This window comes from Nannobrachium achirus (assembly GCF_963921795.1).
Source record: "Nannobrachium achirus genome assembly, chromosome: 14".
NCBI classification, from domain to species: domain Eukaryota; kingdom Metazoa; phylum Chordata; class Actinopteri; order Myctophiformes; family Myctophidae; genus Nannobrachium; species Nannobrachium achirus.
In genome coordinates this window covers 11,219,147-11,240,725 of record NC_137821.1, presented here as the reverse complement: position 1 = coordinate 11,240,725, position 21,579 = coordinate 11,219,147, and the positions used below count along the sequence as shown (strand labels likewise).

Below are 21,579 nucleotides of genomic sequence, written 5' to 3'. Positions count from 1 at the left end.
ACAGGTCATTAGTCTACAAGGCTCCATTTGACTGGAACAATCCTCCTCTTTCTCTCAGATCTGTTACCTCTCTTGGCCGCTTCAAGACTTCCTTGTGTTCACATCTCAAAAACAACCTGTTCATGCTTTTAATACTGCTCATACTTTCATACAGGTCATAGTACTGTATTCTCAATTTCTTGGTTTGAAATTAGTTGAGTGCCGGGGGTGTGGGTGAGCGAGGGTGAGCAAACTAATTGTATCCCTATGTGTGTGTATTGTGTATCTGTATTGTATGTAATGTGTTACTTATCATCACCTTCTTAAAGTAATGGCCTAAGTCATTTTTTGAGGATAATTCTATTTTTGCCTAAGTCAGCTCCTCAAGACATGACATTACCTCTGGTAAAATTCCCTATCTCCACATTGAAAAGGATCATGTCTGTCCCGCCTCTTTTAGTATAATGATGTGACTTGGGCCAAAATAGGAAAAAAGATATTTGGTATCATAGTTTTGTAAGAAAAAAAAACGTTTGGAGTAAGTCAGTAAATAATTGGGCCGAAATGAGGTTTAATCCTATTTAATCCTCTCATGTTACATAACTGACAGACAGAGTTATTTTTATGTCAATAGTTATATATTGTTATAAACGTTTTGGGTGAAATGATTAAGAAATATCACACGGCTTGTTTTGGATCAGTTCTGGATCTGTTTTCTGAAAAACTTAAAACAAGAAGGTGTATAGGACCCCTTCTAAAATGAGATGCTGCATCTCAAGGAGCTATCATCTCAATACATTCATACATAAAGCACACACAGACGCAAATATCATTGACAGTTATTACATCCAAATCTATACGCTAGAAAATATGTCAGCTACAGATTGTAGATCCACTATTTTAGCTGAATGTATGCCCCCAAAAAAGGGAAGCTTCTCTCACACACACATGCACGTGTTCACACACACAAACAAACAAACACACACACACACACACACACACACACACACACACACACACACACACACACACACACACACACACACACACACACACACACACACACACACACACACACACACACACACACACACACACACAGAACAGACCTCATACTTTTACCTCTAAATTTCATATCCTGACCTGAATCTTTTCCTAAGTACATCTGACTCAGAGTCATCCCGGATCATATTTAACCATAAAACAATGATTTCTCTTGTGAGGGACCAAGTAAATTGGTCACAACATCTATTGCTCTAATTCTACTACACTTGTGGCAGGCATTTGGCAGTAGTGTACAGTAGTGCAAAGTACGCGCAAGCACGCGTGCACAACACACACACACACACACACACACACACACACACACACACACACACATACACACACACACACACACACACACGTACGCACTCGCACGCGCGCACACACACACACACACACACACACACACACACACACACACACACACGCACACACGTGCGTGTTATTGACTGTAGGACTTGGAAAGCAAGCCGCTCAGCTCCAACATGTGCAACTAATAGAGCTGTCAACCGCTATAAAAGACAAACGTTCGCCGCGCCGAGCCTCGACATTCGGCTGGCCTCCCACATCAAGGCGAGGCCGCTCCGCGAGCCGTGTGACGCACGCACGTTACACCGTGAGCGGCGTAAATTAACTACGTACATGTACACAAGTACTATTAGGCTACTTCAGTACAAGTTTGAGGTATTTCTTACTTTGATAGAGTATTTCCAATTTTCAATACTTTTACATCTGCTGCACTACATTTCAGAACCTAATATTGTACTTGTTACCCCATTAGAATCATTTCAGAACTTAAGTTACTAGTTACTTTGCAGATTTCTGTTATTATTACAAACATACATCAACGACTTCAGCCATACACATTTGAAAATAGTCGATCCAGAAGCCCGCAATGCCTTGCGATGCGACACGCTGCGAGCTTGTAGATCTGCTCTTTATTAAAGACTAACATTTTATGCATTTGAAAACTTGTGAAACAGGACATTCTGCATAACTTTTCACTGAGTACTTTCCACTTTTGATACTTTAAGAGTACATTTTGATGCTAATACTTGCTTTTACTCAAGTACATTTTGAACATTCTCTACACTGCAGTATTGATACTTTTACTTAAAGGCCCACTGACATGCCCCGAAATTATAATAGTATTATTCATGTGGTCTCTCTGAAAATAGTCTGAAATAGTCTGAAACTCATGTCACAGTGCGTGCGCGTGCGTACGTACGTGTGTGTGTGTGTGTTGCGCACGCGTGCTTGCGCGTACTTTGCACTACTGTACACTACTGTTTTATGGTAAAACATTTGAGTACTTCCTCCAGCACAGAGGCAGGCACAGGTCTGGGACGGCCTCCAAGGACAAAAAAATAAAAATAAAGGAAAGGAGCAGCAGCCTCTTCCTCCGTGGCCGTAAACAAGACAGTGATTGAGGAGGCTGTCCTCCACTTAAACCCCGGCATCTGTAATGTGTGGAAAGCTTTTGCAAGAAAACAGCAGATCGATAAGCGTGTACAGTACATCTCTCTTGGACTGCAGCCTGCTGCTAGCCGAAGCCTGCAAGATCACAGCATTTATTTATGTATTATTTATTTACCAGGGGAAAGTGCACATTAATCAACATGTCGGGTTTTCAAGCCGTCCATGTAAATGAGCCTTGGTTAGCCAAAAGCTAATTTTCATATCGTCGTTGTCGGGTGGAAACCTTGTATGTCCAGAACCACCCAAAAAATTCCGATCTACAAGCACACAACGCCTCGCACCGTGAGGCGTTGTGTACTTGTAGATCTGCTGTTTTCACTACTTTTGGAAGGCCTCATCCCCCAGCATGAAGTGGCTAATGCTTCCCAGCGAAAAAGGGGAAGTTTGGAGCTCTCTGCTGGAACTGCTGCCCGCAACGTTGTCAAAAAGTCAACTAATGGCATGATATGCCGGGCCAAACCCATACAGTATATCGGTGAAGGCTCAAACATCCAGTTGACCATCAAATGTGATACTGGCAGGGCGGCAGTGGTGTAAAGTAACTAAGTACATTTACTTAAGTACTGTACTTAAAGGCCCGCTGACACACCCCGAAATTATAATAGAATGATACAGTAGGTCATGTGGTCTCTCTCCAGTGTGGATCCTGAAACAGTCTGAAACTGTCTCAGTGTAATCTGCCCAACAACAGCTGACCAGTACAGTAAGTAGTCATACAGTCAGGCTATACAGATAATTAATTTGATTGGCTTATAATTGCGCATCCCCACAATGACATCATACAAATATTAACTTGTTTTTTTAAGATGAGTGACAGTAACCCTTTAGGTGACAGGCCCCCTTTAAGTAACATTTTAGGTATTTGTACTTGAGTATTTCCAGTTTCTAATACTTTTACTTCTACTCCTCTACATCTCGGTTCCAAATATTGTACTTTTTTACTCCACTACATTTATGTGAAAACTTTTGTTACTAGTTACTTTGCAGATATAAATTATAATCTTATAAAACATACATAAACCACTTTAGCCCTATTTTATACCTTGGCTATTTGAAAATAGCCGATCTACAAGCTCAGAACGCGTCGCGATGCAACGCGTTGTGAGCTTGTAGATCTGCTATTTTCAAACATTCTGTACTTTTGGTACTTTGGTACATTTTGATGCCAACACTTTCATACTTTCAATCAAGTACACTTTGAATTCCGGACTTTTTCTTGTAACAGAGTATTTCTATATTGCAGTATTGATACTAAGATAATAAGAAGAAGAAATGTGAGAACTGTTTCCACCACTGCAGGGCGGGGAGGTGGATTACTTCATCCTTCATCCTCAGAGAGCTGAAATCATCGGCGAGCGTAACCAGTTTAGGGCTGAACTCTCTCTCTGTCTGTCTTCATTCACTGTCAGTTCAGCTTAAAGGGATCATTGGCTCCGTGACGCCTGGCTTACACACACTGACACTAGGGATGGGACGATATGCGATCGTATCGTTTATCGTGATACAAATATATACGATACGATAATCGTATGGTGGAGATTTAATTTATCGTGATAGCGTCCTCTGTCATGCACTGGGATCAATTCACCTTTTATTTGCCAAGCTGCATGTCCGGTACCACTTAAACCCTCTGTTGGTAAAACGTACTTATAATATACGTACTTGATAAAGTCTTTTTTTCACTCTCTATCAAATGTCTTTGTCTACAAGCTCACAACGACTAGCTGATCACAGCTCACTGCTATTTTTTGGCATATGTTCCGCCCCAGAATAATGGATTTTGATTATCGCGATAATATCGTAAATCTTTTGTCACAACCCAGATAGCAAAATACATTGATTCAATGTTGGATTTTGGTCAGATTGGTTATTTTTGGTTGAGGTTGAAAAAGCTATGTTGATTCAATGTTTAATTACACATACCATTTCAACAATTGAAAACATTTTGTTGAATCAATTTAGTATAAATGGTGACTTTTCAATGTTGAAATGCCCTACATTGAATTGACATGGTTTCAATGTGTGTGGTGCCCCCCCTCCTCCTGATCACCCCACTCTCCTCCCCTCCCTCTTGTGAGATCTCGCGAGACCCACAGGATCTCATGTGACTTGAGTTTTTCAAATTTCAAACAGTTGCTGTAGCACCAGTGTGGCTTGTCCTGGCTTGTGTGTGAGAAGAACTGGTAAGTTCTTGACAATATAATTTATTTTGCTGTTCAGATAGCATCACCTGGCTGACATTGCTTGACTAAATGTTTCATTTGTGAATTATTGTGTTGCATCTTAGTCCGGAGTTTGTAGCTTGCCTTATTGGCAAAATAGCATTATATGCTTGCCATTTTGTTAGCCTGTTTCGGGATGAAAAGGTATTTTTATTTATTTGTCTGTGTATGTAAAATGATAGAAATGTACGTAAAGTACCAAAAGTAAAAGTACTCATTGTGCAGAATGTTCATTTCTGTTTTCAAATTTACTGTATACTAATCCTTTGAAAATAGCAGATCTACAAGCTCACAATACGCAACATTGTGACACATTGTGAGCTTGTAGATCTGCTGTTTTCAGATTGCTGAAATGTATATAGAATTGACGTGTTTAATGTATGTTTTGTAATAAATGGCATTAACAAAATCTAATTGCTTGAGAGCTTTAATATATAAACATTTAGTTCTTCTGTTAATACAAATGCAAACATATCAGTCTTGTGATATGAGTTCAAAAGTTATAGCATCCAATATTCATGTTGTTCCCCTCTAGCCTCTGGAGGAAGCTGCTCTGAGGATGTTTAGTCATTAACCAGCCTAATAATGGTAAGTGAAGCCCTCCCCATTACTGCCTCAGGGTGGACATACTGTATTGTAAATGTTAGAGCATAGTTCATGTTTTTGTTCTCTCATTGTAGGCTTTTTTGGAAGCTACTTGGCAGAGTTGGAGTGATAGTAAGTAGACTATATGCTTCTATACGTGTCTCTTATTGTGTCTCCTGTCTGTTCATAGGTGGTGGTTGGATTAGGAGACCTTACTCTGATGGAAATGTTAAATTGGTTTAAATGTCAAGTTGAGTGTATATAGGCTACAGTAGCTTCTTCAGTGTCACTATTTTGCATGGAGCTGTCAATGTTGGCATGATGTCATTTGACAACAATATATTTTAAGTAAAGAATTGTATGTTGTCCCTGTGTCAACAAGAGCCTTTTTATACTCAACAGTTGCTGTGGCTATTGCACAAACTCTAACTTATTTAAGACTTATTATTATATTTTATTGTCTCCACCAGCCGAAGGCTGAGGGAGAGTATGTTTTCCCCTCCGTCCGTCCGTCCGTCCGTCCGTCCGTCCGTCCGTGCGTCCGTCCGTGCGTCCGTCCTCGCAGTTTGTGAGCAGCTAATCTCAGTCACCGTTGGCCCGATCGCTGCCAAACTGAGCACACACACTCCCTGGATGCCAATCTAGAACCTCTGCCCCACATTTTTCAAATCCGCCTCATGGTGGCGCTATAACAGGCCGATTTGTGTGGCCTGGTTGTTACCAGCTAATCTCCGGCGCCGTTGGCCCGATCGCTGCCAAACTGAGCACACACACTCCCTGGATGCTAATTCAGAACCTCTGCCCCACATTTTTTAAATCAGCCTCATGGTGGCGCTATAACAGGCCGATTTGTGTGGCCTGGTGGAGACCTGTGCTCGGAAGAGCACTGCTTCTAGTTTATTTATGTATTTATCTTTCCACCAGGCATGCACTAGGTACATGGAACAACTTTAATGGTGCTAAATTGTCTTATTTTGTAAATTGTGTCCGTATTTCTCTAGAAATGCCAATAACTCCAGGAATGCCAATAACTCCACACTGTGCCATCAGAACAAGCACAATATGGTATGTATTTCTCTTATTTATCTCTCTTATTTATTTGTATTATTATTAGTTTTGCAAAATTGAGCAATTCATGTTCAATATAAACAATGTTGTATGTCCTTGCTTTTAGACGTCGATGACAGCTACGCACATGCCTCCAGATCAGCTGACTTCAGATCACCTGGCCCGGGTAAAGATGCCTATATTTCCATTCACCCCTTCCCACATACACTGTGACCAAATGTGCAATGCTGATGCTATGTTGTTGGTTTCTCAAAGGTTCAGCTGTAACACCACAGGGAAGATTCCATGGAGGGGAGCCCAGTAAAATGTTGCAAGGCAAGTTATCATTTTCTGATACATTTCTTAACCTTTCTGCATTTAAAAACTTTAGAGTCTTTGTCATGTTTTTGCATGTAATTTTGTCAGTGTTGTTTAGGCTTAACATTTAAGTACTTAATGATTACTAAAAGTTAGGGGTGCAAAAGATATGTGAGTTGTATAGTGTTATTCTAAATTGAAAATGTAAACCCAATTATTTTTCTTCAAGACATTGCTGCCAACAAAAACACCAGGATTCTTACAGAGCTACTCATGGAGGTGAAGCAAATGTCACACTAACCATTTCTAGAGGTAATACAAATTTCATAAAATTCATTACATTTATACTTAAATACTGTCCTATTGACAGGGCACACTGTACACTTTAGCTCACTAACCATTTTCTATCTAATCTGTTAGATAATCTAAGTCGAAGGGATCAACTCAAGAAAGTATGATCAGGCAAATGCTTTCTACCATGACGAACAGTCAGGCCTGCATCTTCAACTGGTCGGGAAAGGGACCGAAGTGGGCCTTCAAGAACACACTAATGCACAACTGCATGTTGGTGAGTCTGCACAGGAAATACTAGGTTTACTACTTTACAACGGATTTGACAATTTGACAGAAATTGCAAGTGTGGTTGCCGTGATGCAAGGCACACTTGCAAATGAATTCCGTCTTGCCATTTGAATTTTCCCCATTCAATTCAATGGGGAAAATTCACTAATACATTTATGGACATAATGGAGATCTCTGATCTCTCATTTTTTACGAGCATTATTGTGAGATGGGGTTGAAAATGTCTTACGTGCTCCTTTAACACCTTCTAAGCCAAGGGGAGCCCCTTAATGTTAAAACCGTACTATATCGCACATCCCCCCAGGGACTCTCAGCCACGTCGTACATTCCCGGACTTTGTCTTTAAAACCGGAATAAAAGCTTTTGATCCGAAAATCGGCGATCGTCTAACCTTCCCTAGTCACCACTCGTGCACTGATAGCTCATGCAGACCGTGCATGAAGCAGAGGTGACGTCAGCGCCTCTCCTTCTCCAAGGCACCTTCCACCCATCCGTTTACTGTCTACACACTCGAGCTCCTCCTGCAGCCATGCTTGGGGCTATGCTAGCGAAACTTTTCAGTTCTGTTCTTCAGTCACACATGGACTATTTGCGGGGACATTTACGTGAAAGGATCGCGCACGCGAAACGCACGGGGACATCGACGATCGGCCAAAACCCCCATTCTATCCCAACGGAAATCGAGAAAATCATGGTGAGTTACTGGCCTGGGGGGAAAAAAAAAAGAAAAAACAGCGGCGCTGTTCAAGATGGAGGGGCTGCGGGGTCATGTTTATAAACATAATATTATGTCTCAGATCACAATACAATAATAGAAATGTCACGGCTAATCTACCAACCACCATTCTATTTCGGACATCAAGGTGTTAAGGCTGCATGAAAATCTAATACTAAATAGGACACACTGGACATTTTATGTCACTTTGGAATGGAACATGCCCACTGCTGCTTTATAACCTGTGTGTGTTTGTTTTTTTCTTCTTTTTCCCCAGGGGCTGTTCGTAAATTTGAATGCAAGTTGACTGAACTGCAATACCCCAGGATGCACTGCAGAAGTAGCTGTGTTACACACCAGAGAGGAATGGCGGGGTACAAGGCAAGAAAGGCCAAAGGGCTAAAAGGACAAATGGTTTGGAGTTTGAGGCCAGCGGTTTCATGGGAGTTGGATCATTTGAAAACTGTGAGTTTCGGTCATGTAACATGTTGAAGGCAGGAAACCTTTAAAAGTATATTGTTGTCTGCTAAAATGTGAAATCTTGAATAAACGACCAAATGAATAATTTGTCTGTTTGTTTTGTTCATAGAGCATGCAGTAAAGCAGTTGTTCTCAACCTTGGTTTCTTAAAAAGATTATGTTGCAAATAGCCGATCTGCAAGCTCCCATCATATTTGAATATTCCCCTTTAATCGCATAATTATAATCAAGTTTGGGGTCCCCAAAAGTGTTCCTATAAAGTGGGGTCTTTGTATAAAAAGGTTGAGAACCACTGCAGTAAGCATACTTAATGAACCATTTCAGCATTTTTCAAACTTCCTCTGTTTTTAATATGCCTCATTTAAGCCACAAATAATCACTTGACTCTATTTGGTGTTAAAGTTCTGCAGAGGTAAACTTGGTCATCCATCAGTGACATCACTACCATTCAAACATATGGCATGATGTCACATTAAAGTGATTATCTTGGCATTATTTGAGGCATATTAAAGGAGGAGTTCACCCCCAAAATGATTTTTATTTTAATTGATTACTCATGCCATGGAGACTTGAGTTCAATAATATTTGTTGGGTTTTTGTCACAGTCCTAGGACAAAAAGAATATAGTAAATGTACCCCCATTGATTCTAGATGGGGACCCAAATGCATTTGGGTCCCCATCCAGAATCAAAGGGGGTATATTTATTGTAATCAAATTATTGTCTTAGGAATGCAACGAAAACCCAAAGATATTATTGAACTCAGGTCTCCATGGCATGAGTAATCAATAGAAAAAAAGTCATTTTGGGGGTGAACTACTCCTTTAAGAGGAAGGTTGAAAAAAGTGCTGAAATGGCCCTTTAATAACATTGTTTCAATGTATAATGCAATGCTGAATCAATATTGATGCAATTCAACATTATTTCAATGTTGATCATATCATTGTTGAATCAACGTTGATTTATTGTCTAGATTAGTTGAAATTTCAACATTATTTCCATGTTGATCATAACGAGCAACATGATGTCTGTTCTATGTCTGACATCAATGTTGGTTCAATCTTGAGCCTGACCAAAAACACAACGTTGATTCAATTAGGTTTTGCTATCTGGGAATATTCGTGAAATGAAATTTTCATATCGTCCCATCCCTAACTGGCACTGGCAATACATTCACTTTATGTCAGGGCGCTTGTTTTTTTACCTTGTTCCATCTCTCTCTCTCTCTCTCTCTCTCACTCCATAGACAAAATACTAAATACAGTATGGCACCGCCTAAAAAAATTGTCTTTGTCCACCACTGCTTATAGAGTTATTTAAAACAATTGACCCTACCTTTACTACTGTAGGTTTGAATAGATGAGGTTTGGGTTTGAAGCTGGGTGGTCTTACCTTTTGGGGACGTCCAGGCCCTCGAGCAGCTCCTCATACTCCATGTGGAACACACTGGAGAAGGAGTTCTGTGGAGGACAATGAACAAAACAAACAATGGATTATGGACATATGGTGCAATGTAGCCTGGTATAACCAGCCTAGATAATGCATCTAGCTAACTAACATGGCTGGGATGTCTAGCTCAGCTAGGCTAGGTGCAATGGAGGCCTTTGGGGGGTACACTGGGTACAGTAACAGATTTACTTGAGTGCTGTATAATGAAGGAAATGGTTCAAGTATCTTTGCTTTACTTGAGTATTTGTATTTGTATATTTATTTATTTTATGCTTGTGGTGGAGTCCTTGAGGCCACTTTAATCTATGTATATGTTGGCTATTCAAAAATAGCAGATTTACAAGCTCTGTACTTTTTTGGGAAAATATCGAAAATGTTGGGGGGGGGGGGGGGGGTCCTCATATTGGCATGGAAACGTTTGAGAACCAATGCCTTGGATGACATTCTCTCCACTCCATTTCAAAGGCAAATTGAATTAAAGTAACGTTTTCCGACATGAGGTCTCCACCCGACAAAAACATGTACTTTTGCACACTGTATTTTTTTTAAAGCAAGAACTTCAGTACTTTAACTCAAGTACAAATTTGACAGGGCAACTGTAGTTAAGATATATTTTACCAGGAGTAGGCTTATAGGCTATATACTTTTACTCAGGTAACTGGGGTTTGTTTGAGTACTTTATCCACCACCAGCAGTGTGGAGAATTAGAGGGGTTATTTTCATAAGCAGAGAGACATTAGGGTACGACATGGGCCGGTGGGCTGCGTGCCGCGGTTAGCTTAATGCTATTAGGCTCCGGTAACGGCAAACACAAACTGAGCCCCTTGGAATGGACTCGTGTTCATATAAACCTAACCTCATGAGGGGAGGTGAAGTGTGCGTGTGCGAGTGCGCGCGTCAGGTCCACGGAAGGGTCGGAAAGTGTGTTTCAGCGCATCGAGTGTCTACAGTATGTGTGTGCGCACAGAGCTGCGTGTGCGTGGCTCGTAGTACATGGCACACGCAACCAAAGGTCTTACTCGCTCGATGCGTGTGCCCACGGCGTGCACGTGTGTGTGTTTGTGTGTGTGTGGGTGCGTTTCCTGCATGTATATCAGTTTCCTTCCCTCGCTCACTCCCATCAATTAAGCCATTAAGAATGAGCTGCCGTGTTCTAAAAGTCAGGGCAACCAACACACACACACACGCGCACGCACGCACGCACACACACACACACACACACACACACACACACACACACACACACACACACACACACACACACACACACACACACACACACACACACACACACACACACACACACACGTCTCCTCGCAGGGGAACAAATCGGTAAAAAAAAAAGAAAAAAAGGGAGAATGATGCTGATGTATTTACCCATGAGGCCTTGCCAGAAGGACAGTTTATTTCGGTTCATTCCTCCGCACTCGCAGCCTTTCCCCCCCTTATAGGGACCTCTCTCTCTCTCTCTCTCTCTCTCTCTCTCTCTCTCTCTCTCTCTCTCTCTCTCTCTCTCTTTCTCCACCTGGACCTCCGCTCGCTCGCAAAAACAATCCCGTCCTTCCATTTTTTTAAGAGGCAGGAGTTTTTGTGGAACGATAAACGCTAAAAGGGGTGACCCGCTTTCGACCTGATGTTGAGATGAAAGGTGGTACAGTGCGAGACTCCTTCACTGTGCCACACACACATGAGGCACGCACGCACGCACGCACGCACGCACGCACGCACGCACGCACGCACGCACGCACGCACACACACACACACACACACACACACACACACACACACACACACACACACACACACACACACACACATTTTGGTTTTCATTTAAACCTTTGTTCTCGAAAGACATTGAGGGTGCTCTCATTTGCAGTGTTGACGAGATGCATTACAGTACAATGTCATATTCACGTCAAGAAACAAAACAAAACAGAAACTTTCCCCTGTCTCAAACACACATTTTGTGGGGAGGTCTGCCAGTTTCGAATCAGCCAGATCTTTAAGCTGTAGGTGATTCTAAGTGCTTGGGGCACTAAAACCAAAAAGTCTGTTTTTCCCAGTTCAGTCTTAGTTCAGTCTTAACTTTGGGAAAAACAGAGTGAGCCAGTCTGATTGTAGTGTGTCCTATATGTTCCAGGATTCCACTCCAGTAGAGATGCATACACACACATGCACACGCACGACACACACATAAGACTCCCTAATCGGGAGATATCAAACAAACTTTAGAAGGCAATCGTCGCCAATCTGGAGGGAATATGGGAAATGGGACAGATCCATGTTGATGACATGACTTTAGATACTGTGTACTGCTTTGCGTGATTTTAGGGCAAAATCTGTAGGAGCAGTGTCCAAAAAATGTGTTTTGCAAAAATCGGCCTCATGGTGGCGCTAGAAGAGGGCAGGAGGACAAGGAGTGTGTGTGCAAAGTTTGGCATAGCTAGGGGCAACGGTGGCAGCGTTAAGAGTAGGGCCGAGATGAGAGTAGATCTGCTGTTTTCACTAGTTTGGGTCTTGCATGGGCAAATGTCTAATCTCTCTTTTGGGAACCACTGGTGTAGTATGTATAGTTTCAATGTAAAGACTATTGATTTGGTTTTTGGGTATTGTACTGTTAGACTGATCCTATTACTATTCATATGCACCTTCTCCCTGCTTACTGTAAATCACTTTGGATTAACACATTTCCTGTCAGATGTTTTTCTATAAAAGTATGTAATTACTGTACTTGGGCGATCGCGTTATGATCACTGTTGGAGGAAGTGAAGAATTTCCCTAACCAATCAGAGTGCAGAGAACGTCACACCGAACATGTTGACGTCATGACGCAGCAGCGTTCTCTGCGCTGAGCAGAGGAGCAGAGGGGGGAGGGGGGAGGAGAACACATGCTATTGGTTGGAGACTTGCGGAGAGACTCACCGCGCCCGCCCATCTGCCTACACGAACAGGTCCGCCTTAGGTTGCTGTACTTACTGTACTGTATTACTGTTACTGTTTCTGGCAGATGGGATAAAAAAAAGAAAAGAGAAAAGAAGGCCTTCTTGCAGTTGGGAGAAAAATAAAATCAACCCCAGGACTAATCCATTTGAATATTCACACACACAAACACAAACAGCACATGGACGGATATCTGCTAAATAGCTAAATTGTAACATTGTAACATGCAAAAGTATGAATCCGGCTTAACCTCCAACTGCGACCCAAACCTCTAAATGTCTTAACCAAAACCCAAACCCGAATCGTATCCTAATTGGATAGGGCCTTTCTGTGTGGAGTTTGCATGTTCTCCCTGTGTCTCCTAGGGTTGATACCCTCACAAAAACATGCAGTAATCCTGGTCTCAATAATGCCTCCCCCTGGCCAGCCGGGGCACTTGATGGAGGGGAAAGGAACTGGTTGGAATAACATGTTCCTTCCACGCGCTACGTCCAAACCAGGGAAATCCCCACTGTCAGGTGAAAAGAAGCAACTTGGACTCCTCATGCATAGAAGGATGCATGAGGTCAGGATAAAAATTAAAAAAAATCTACAAAGTAACTAATAACTAAAGTTGTCAAATAATTAAGTAAAGTAAAAAAAGAAAAGTACAATATTGGCCTCTGAGATGTAGTGGAGTAAAAGTAAAAGTATTGAACATTTGAAATACTCCAGTTAACACAGGTTTGCAATTGCTACTTTGTGGGGACATTACACATAGTCTACTATCTTTGTGGGGACATTCCATTCATTTTGAACCCTAACCCTAACCCTAACCCTAACCCTAACCCTTAACCTAACCCCTAAACACCTTGTGGGGACCTATTAATAAGTACCCACAAGGTATTGTGCAAGGATTGTACTATCTTTGTGGGGACATGAGGTCCCCACAAAGTAGTAATTCCCTGTCCACACACACACACACACACACACACACACACACACACACACACACACACACACACACACACACACACATCGCTCTCTCTCTCTCTCTGTCAACAATGTTGTTCGTTGTCCTCTGCCATACATACATCTGGGTGAAGGCTGTAAAACTATTTCAAACAAACCGGCTGGGGCTGATGTTATGACATTTATTGAGGTTGCAGTGGGGGTAGCGTGGTTTGGGGAGGGGGTATTCATGGTCCCCTTTCAGCAGTGTTGTGTATATCGGTTAGTTTGCAAACTTTTTTGATCCAAGGACCCCCCTAAATTGATATATTTGGCCACGGACCCCCTTGGCCCCCATCTGAAAATGTTACAGGGAGAACCATTTTGTTTAAAATATATATCGTCGTTGTTGGGTGGAAACCTCGTATCTCCAAGTTTCAAATGTGTACGTTCTTTCGCAAGTAAAGCCCTGCTTCATCATACAAGGCCGTCGCACAAAAGTAGGGAAAACAGCCGATCTACAAGCACACAACGCCTCGCGGCGTTGTGTGCTTGTAGATCGGCTGTTTTCACTAGTTTAAATCATTTTTAAAATGATAAATGCAAAACGAACGGTTTTGGACATACAAGGTTTTCACCCGACAACGACGATATATATATTGAAATATTTGCACACCTTTTTTAAAGATTATAAAACAATTGCAGATCTAGAAGCTCATATTAGATCTGATTTAGATGTTTTAACAGCCAAAGTGCAATTCATTATTGGAATTTGGAATGCAATTATTTCGAAGAAAAATATGTCTAAGAAAAATAAGGGGAGTTCCAGGGGGTCCCCAGCTAAATGATAGTTAGGAACCAAAATTAAGTGGACCCTTATGGGTCTGTAACTCTGAGAGTGTACAAATGGAACCAAATAGACCCGGGTCCATTTGGTTCCATTTGCACACTCTCAGAGTTAAATAGATTGGGGTCCCAGAGACAGAAATGCCATTAAACGGGTTCCGTAGCCTAATGCACGTCAAACTGGGGGTCCTTGAAATTAAAATGGTTGAGAATCACTGCTAGGGCCCTAAAAATCTTCCCTTAAATCGGGTTCCCCATGGCATATGTTTTGAAATGGGGGTCCGCAGGCTAATAAGTGTCAATTTGGGGGTGCTTGACATGAAAAAGTTTGCTTTAATGTACGAATGTATGAAGTACGTTAGAGAGCAGTCTGACACAGATCAGGTGGTACGGTAGTTCTGCCAGACCATAGTTATACTATAGCTACAAGCACAAGCTGAACCATAACAGATAGGCTGTAACATAAACAATGGATATCAGGCCTAGAGGAGACAATGTGGCTCCTACTACAGCCTACCAAATGTTATGTCATATCCTAATGTATTATAGAATTATGAGTGATGGCACAATATCAAAGTTAGATACGTTACTTATAAACAATCATAATAGCATCACATAATTTGTATCAAACACTATGTAGCCTATCATTGTTTCCTGTTGAGATTGGCACATTTCCCAGGTTGTTTCATCTCACTCACGTCACTTTGTCTGCTGACCTCACTCAGTAACGAAATGAACGGAAAATAAACAAAAATAAAAATAAAACAATTCACAGGAGGCAAGCAGTGATCACCCCATGATGTGCACTAGAGTTCTCAAATTCGGCCCGAACCCGACCCTACCCGGCCCGACGTTATCGGGCCGAGCCGGGCCCAAAAATTATAATAATTAGTCGGGCCGGGCCGGGCTCCGGGCTAAGTTCCTAACCAATGGACCAAGGATGATCGGTGACGCATACGGAAGTATAGTCTATCAGTCTCATAGAGCAGTCTGGTTGTTGTGATGACGTCACAATCGAAACCTTTGGATATACGGAAGTCTGTCACAGGCAGCGAGTCACCGTTAGCTCCGTGTGGAGCGGCTACGATGAAAGTTTGGAGCTGCATGTTAAATTAAAAGGCAGCAGGCAGTTTCACAAGTTTGTAATAAGTTATAAATCCAAGAAAACTACTTTCAAAGCGGAACCAACCTGGATATTATTGACAAGGACTTAAGAGGATTGTATTAACAACAACATCAACATGACCAACCTAAAAGCACCATACGTTGACATCCTCTTACCTTATAGAGACGATCATCTCGGCTGGTAAGATATTATTAATTCCATTATGCTTTCTGGTTAATCAAGTGTCCTTTGCTGCTGCTGTGTGCATTTATATTAAAGGGTTTACAGCCGCAGTGCGCCGCTTATTACATGCCTGAGTTGTATATGTTTAAGCATGGTAGTCAGGTGGTGTCGCGCACTAAACAACAGATCTGCAAGCCCAGAATGCAAGCCAGATGAACACGTTTTGGGTTTATAGATCTGCCGAGCCAGCTGCCTGACGATGCGTCAGGCAGTGACCGTTGAAAGGACGAAACATAAATCACGCAGGGAGCGACAAGGGCAGGGAGAGAGAGGATGAGAGCTGTATGATTGAGATTGACTGTTGACAACAGGGATTTAACGTTAGCACATTTTGTGCAGAACCTTGCATGTTTCATGAACAATTTAACACGTGAAGTTGCCATTTCGCCAACTATTATATGTCCGTTCTCTCACTGTTGTAATTTGAGACACTGGTGCTGCCAGCTGCCTACTGGCGACGTTTCTTTTTTTTTCTCTCTCTCTCTCGGGCTTTCGGGTTTTCGGGCCGAAAATGATGATAATTGTTAGGGTCGGGCCGGGCTTCGGGTCGGCCCACTCGGGCCCAGTTAGGGCCGGGCCTTAATTTTCAGGCCCGTTGAGAACTCTAATGTGCACTGCAATGTAGTTTCAAATGCACTACATTGCAGGTGCTTTTTGAGAGTGAAACAAATAAGAAGACACGTGTGATATGTGTGATCTGGGCAGCTTGCCCCAGGAAATGTGCCAAGCTCAATAGGGAACAACGGTACATATATGTATCAGAATTCTTGTAGGAAGATGCTTTTGGAATGTAGCAAGCATTCTGAGAGGCTGAGGACATGGGCAATAATACACTGTGATTCAGCAGTGTTGGGAGAGTAGAGTTAGGCTCTTCTCGCTTCCTTCAAAGGTGTTACCAATGATACTAATGAAGGCTCTGTCTCTAACCTTTTGTTTCAAGGACCCCCATAACTCTTGAGAGTGTACACATGGAACCAAATGGACCCGTAAGGGGTCACACACCGCAAGGAACTATGAGGGTCCCTGGACCACACTTTGAAACCCACAGGTGGGGCGGCATAGCTCAGGGGTAGAGAAACCGTTATTAGAGCACGAAGGGTTCCCAGTTCGAATCCGGGCTCCCCCTGAGTTAATGTCGAAGAGTCCTTGAGCAAGACTCTGAACCCCTAATTGCTCCCGGTGAGTAGGTTTGTGCCTTGCATGGTTTCCTCCGCCACCGGTGTATGTGTGCGTGAATGGGTGAATGTAATGCACAATCTATGTAAAGCGCCTTGGATAAAAAGCGCTATATAAATGCACCATTTGCCATTTAGCAGAGTGTTTCCAGTGAACCAACACAATATCAGCACCATGACTCTGTTTGACCAGAATGGAACAGAGCCTTCAGAACCAACTTCTCTCCAAAATGGCTGCTGTGCCTATAGCTTATTATAATGTATATGAGCACTTTGAAGTGGTAAGATTTGTGTCATTGATTGATTCCCACAACTAAGGAACCAAGTTTGTCCCTTATCAGTTCAATAAGTCCGGTGGTTCTCAACCTGTGGGTCTCAAACCCCCAGGTCAACACTGGAATCAAACACTGGTACTCATATACATTATTTTACTCCCATGAGTCCTTGACATGGAAAGGTCAGAGAACCACGCTGCTTTTACACGACTTCCCACAGGAAGTTTCCCTCCTAAACGTCTCATGTTTACATGTAGGCCCTCCGCGCTGAGGGAACGCAGACATCTGTGTTGACATGCGTGTAGCATGTTATTGGCTGGACGTGCGCGTAGATAGCGGATGTGTAAAGCTTTCTAATGCTATGGTAAATGTTTAGCGTGTGTGAGACAGAATGATAGCAGTGCAGGGGAGAGAGAGAGAGAGAGAGAGAGAGAGAGAGAGAGAGAGAGAGAGAGAGAGAGAGAGGGAGAGGATGAGAAAAGGCTAAACAGTGGTTATGTTTACATGCACAGACATCCCCTTAATGGTCAGGATAGTATTCTGTTCATGCACTTGTGCACTGCACTGTAAAAGCTATTTCTCGTGCTTGCTCCAGCTCTAAAGGGGATAAGATAGCAGGAATGTGGCGTGCGTGCCATTAGCTCACCTGGCAGGTACCATGTCAGGAAAGAGATAAAATATAACAACGGATAATACAAATAATAAAATGAATGAATAGATCTGCTATTTTTGAAAAATCGTGAGAATTCGAATTTTCTAAGGTTTTTTGAAAAACCTATGTTTCTATGTCAGCAATCTGGCTAGCCATTGTCAAAGAAAAGCTCCTTTTCACTTAACTGGAGCACAGTTGGTCTGTTCTTGAGAGTCTACTGTGTCAGTGGTTCTCAAACCTTTTCATGTGAAGGACCCCCAAAATGATATGTATTTGGCCACGGACCCCCATCTCAAAGTATTTAGTTACAGGGACCACCCAGAAGCAAAATTTGAGTTACAACCGTTCGCTTTTAAAATACATATATTCAAAGATTTGCACACATTTTCAAAACTAGCAGATCTACAAGCTCACAGCGCGGCACTCGGTGGCCCGCTGTGAGCTTGTATATCTGCTATTTTTCACTTGTTACAGCAGCCAATAATCCTAAATAAAAATACCAACTAAAAATAAATATAAATTCCACCACTGGTGGGCAGCATAGCTCAGAGACGCGACTATGAGTGAGAAATCTGTTATGGCAGCCCCAGGGGGTCAAAAAGCTGTCCATGCCAGCTGGGATATAGTTAACGAAGGGAATGAAACACCTTGTTTAAACTCCAAATAGAGCTTGGGTGTCTTTTTGGTAATGCAGAAATAAAACAAGACCGACTTCATAAACAGAACATAAACCGTCGTTTCAGCCGTGCGGCCGCTTTTACATGACAACCAATCACTGCCGTTCCATCGTCATGACCAGCCGCGTAAACACAGTAATGTATGTCTTTTGACGTCTTTATTTACAATTTTAGACGTTTAATGTGTTTGCTGTGTACTGCGGTAACAGTGCTAATGAGCTCTGAGATTATACCCTCCCCCCTTAACTCACTTAGCGCCGAGCGACTTTCGGGGCGACTAACTAATGATGGCGTTTAGTGCCGAGCGACTCGGAGCGACTTTTATATAAAAGCATTGTTTAAGCTTTTAATTTGGGTTGATAGACGGAGCGGAACGGTTAGCTTACCTTCGACTAGCATACAGATGAAAACCGTGAAAAAAAAGGATACGATTATGACGTCACCTTTAAGCCATAGCTTCCTGTTTACGTAGGCCTCTGTTAGCCGCTAGGCTCAATGCAAACCATCCGACCCTCACGTAGCTTCACTAGGTTGGATTTTGATTCGGAAACTTTCTGTGTGGCATCTATATACGTTCCGATGCCCATACCAATGGTGGTTTGAGACGATCAAGCACGAATTGAGCAGTATTGAGCTCAAATGGCGGCCCGCGGCCTGTCCATTGAATGTCAATGGAGAGCATGTCATTGTACCATCCTGTTATGTCATGAACCTTGTTTTTTATTCTGACTTAACATGGGACCATGGAAAGTCTATGAGCTATGGCTCACTCTAGTGGTCATCTTGTGGCATCTGCAGGCACGTGTACCTGTTTATGTAATGTGATTTTGGGGATTCAATATAGCTATTTCCTGGCGTTATAAGCGCAGATTCATATTGAAATCTGGCTCGCTCGGCGCTAAGTGAGTTAAAGATAATCATATTTGAACTGGAGACCCCCCACTCTGACAGACATAGGAGCGGTTAGCAGCGCTCAAAAGATAATTGGCATTGGCATAGCTCACACACAACGTGATGTCTGTCACGTTTTGAGGTTGTAGATCTGCTATTTTCAAATAGACAGGGTAAAGCAGGGCTTAAGTAGTTAAAGAGGTGGTGCCATAGTTTTGTTCTTTTTCTGGTTTCCATGTGTCTAGGAGGCTGAACGGTCGCCACCAGGTATTCCTAAACATAACTTGGGTAAAAATATGCCTGAATCTATTCCTAAACGTAACCTCAGTCAAACTAATGCCTAAACCAGGGGTCTTCAATGTTTTCAGGCCAAGGACCCCTTAGTTGAGAAAGAGATGAAGCAGGGACCCCCACAACCTCTCATAGATTCCATATAGTTTCATTGTTTGACAGCACAATCATCAGTGTATTTTGGATTCATGTCAATTTCTGTTTTCAGATATTTAACCATTTGAACCATCAATACTTAATAAACTTGACCTTTCACTCTGTACTTAGTCTGCTCTTTTTCCCCTCTACACCAAACCTCTTTGCCAAAAATAGCCGAAACTCACAACTCTGCTATTTTTGGCTACAGAATATGGGCACAAGTTGTTAATAAAAAAGGATTGGAAGATTTGGAGGACCCCCTGTAGTAAGTCTGAGGAATTGCATTACAGAACATACGCAATATTGTTACATTATATATTTATAAATATTACTATTATTATTATGAAGTATATATAATTGCAACAAGTTCTGTGATTCTGCCAATAATCATATTCTGTGAGACAAGTCAGGGTTTTTGCCGAGCCAAACAAGGAATCACGTGACTTTGGTCCCCTTCCCTTATTGGCTCATACAAGCACATGGGGTACGTGTAGTCAGAAAAAAATGTCTATACTTATATTCTCCATATTGGACAGCTTGCTATACAAACAAAGTTCCATAAATGTGACTTATTAGGGCCTGGAAAATCAAACAACCCTGCTGTGCTTTATTAATGTTTTCTTGGGTGTCTGTTCGGCCACTTGGCAAAAAGAAATAAAAATACCTCCCAGCTGAACATAAACCATTTCTACTGCACAGCAGTGGTGGAGAAAGCACTCAGTTTGTTTTTACTTAAGTAAACTAATCAATACTTCAATTTAGAAATGCTCTGTTGCAAGAAAAGAAACTTCCAGAATTAAAAATGTACTTGAATAAAGGTACACAAATATTGGTATCAAAATAGCAAAAGTAGAAAGTACTCATTTAGCAAGTTCAAATAATATAATAATTATTTGAAGGATCTACAAGCTCACGATTGTCTCTAAAGTAGTAAATAATTGAAGTAGAATAAAATTATATTTATTTGCCTCTGAGATGTAGTGGAGTAGAAATAAAATGAGAGAAAATGATACATTTTAATACTACCAGTAAGACTCCCTAATCGGGAGATAAGCGACCGTCAGGTCGCATATACACACAATAATGGAGATGTAGTGGAGTAGAAATAAAATGAGAGAAAATGATACATTTTAACACTACCAGTAAGACTCCCTAATCGGGAGATAATCGACCGTCAGGTCGCATATACACACAATAATGTTGTCTGCAAAAAGCAACCTCATGGTGGCGCTAGAAGAGGGGCATGTGAGAAATCAGGGGCAGAGGTTGTGGTTTGCCAGCCAAGGAGTGTGTGTTTTGCATGGATAGGGGCAACGGTGCCGGAGATAAGAGTAGGGCCAAAAGTGTGGTGTGACATGACGTGACGGACCCAATGTGTGTGTGTGGCTGTTTGCCGACACGGCAGCGACACGGTAGCGCTCTGGAAAAAGGTCCACACTGTTCCAGTTCCGATTGTGTCTGCTAATTTCTTTGAGTCATGCACTTCCAATGTCACATATGTATCCTGTCTGAGTTCT

General features: G+C 42.1%; 1 protein-coding gene across 1 annotated transcript in view; it reads right to left on the bottom strand.

Annotated features, from left to right (window-relative positions):
- pde5ab (phosphodiesterase 5A, cGMP-specific, b) overlaps nt 1-21,579 on the bottom strand; it is a gene marked incomplete at both ends in the record, with an annotated part of 127,398 nt that overhangs the window by 51,093 nt on the left and 54,726 nt on the right. Inside the window, one exon of the mRNA XM_080742229.1 lies at nt 9,843-9,910. Coding sequence (XP_080598355.1) covers nt 9,843-9,910 — 68 coding nt within the window. The remainder of the gene's footprint in view (nt 1-9,842; nt 9,911-21,579) is intronic.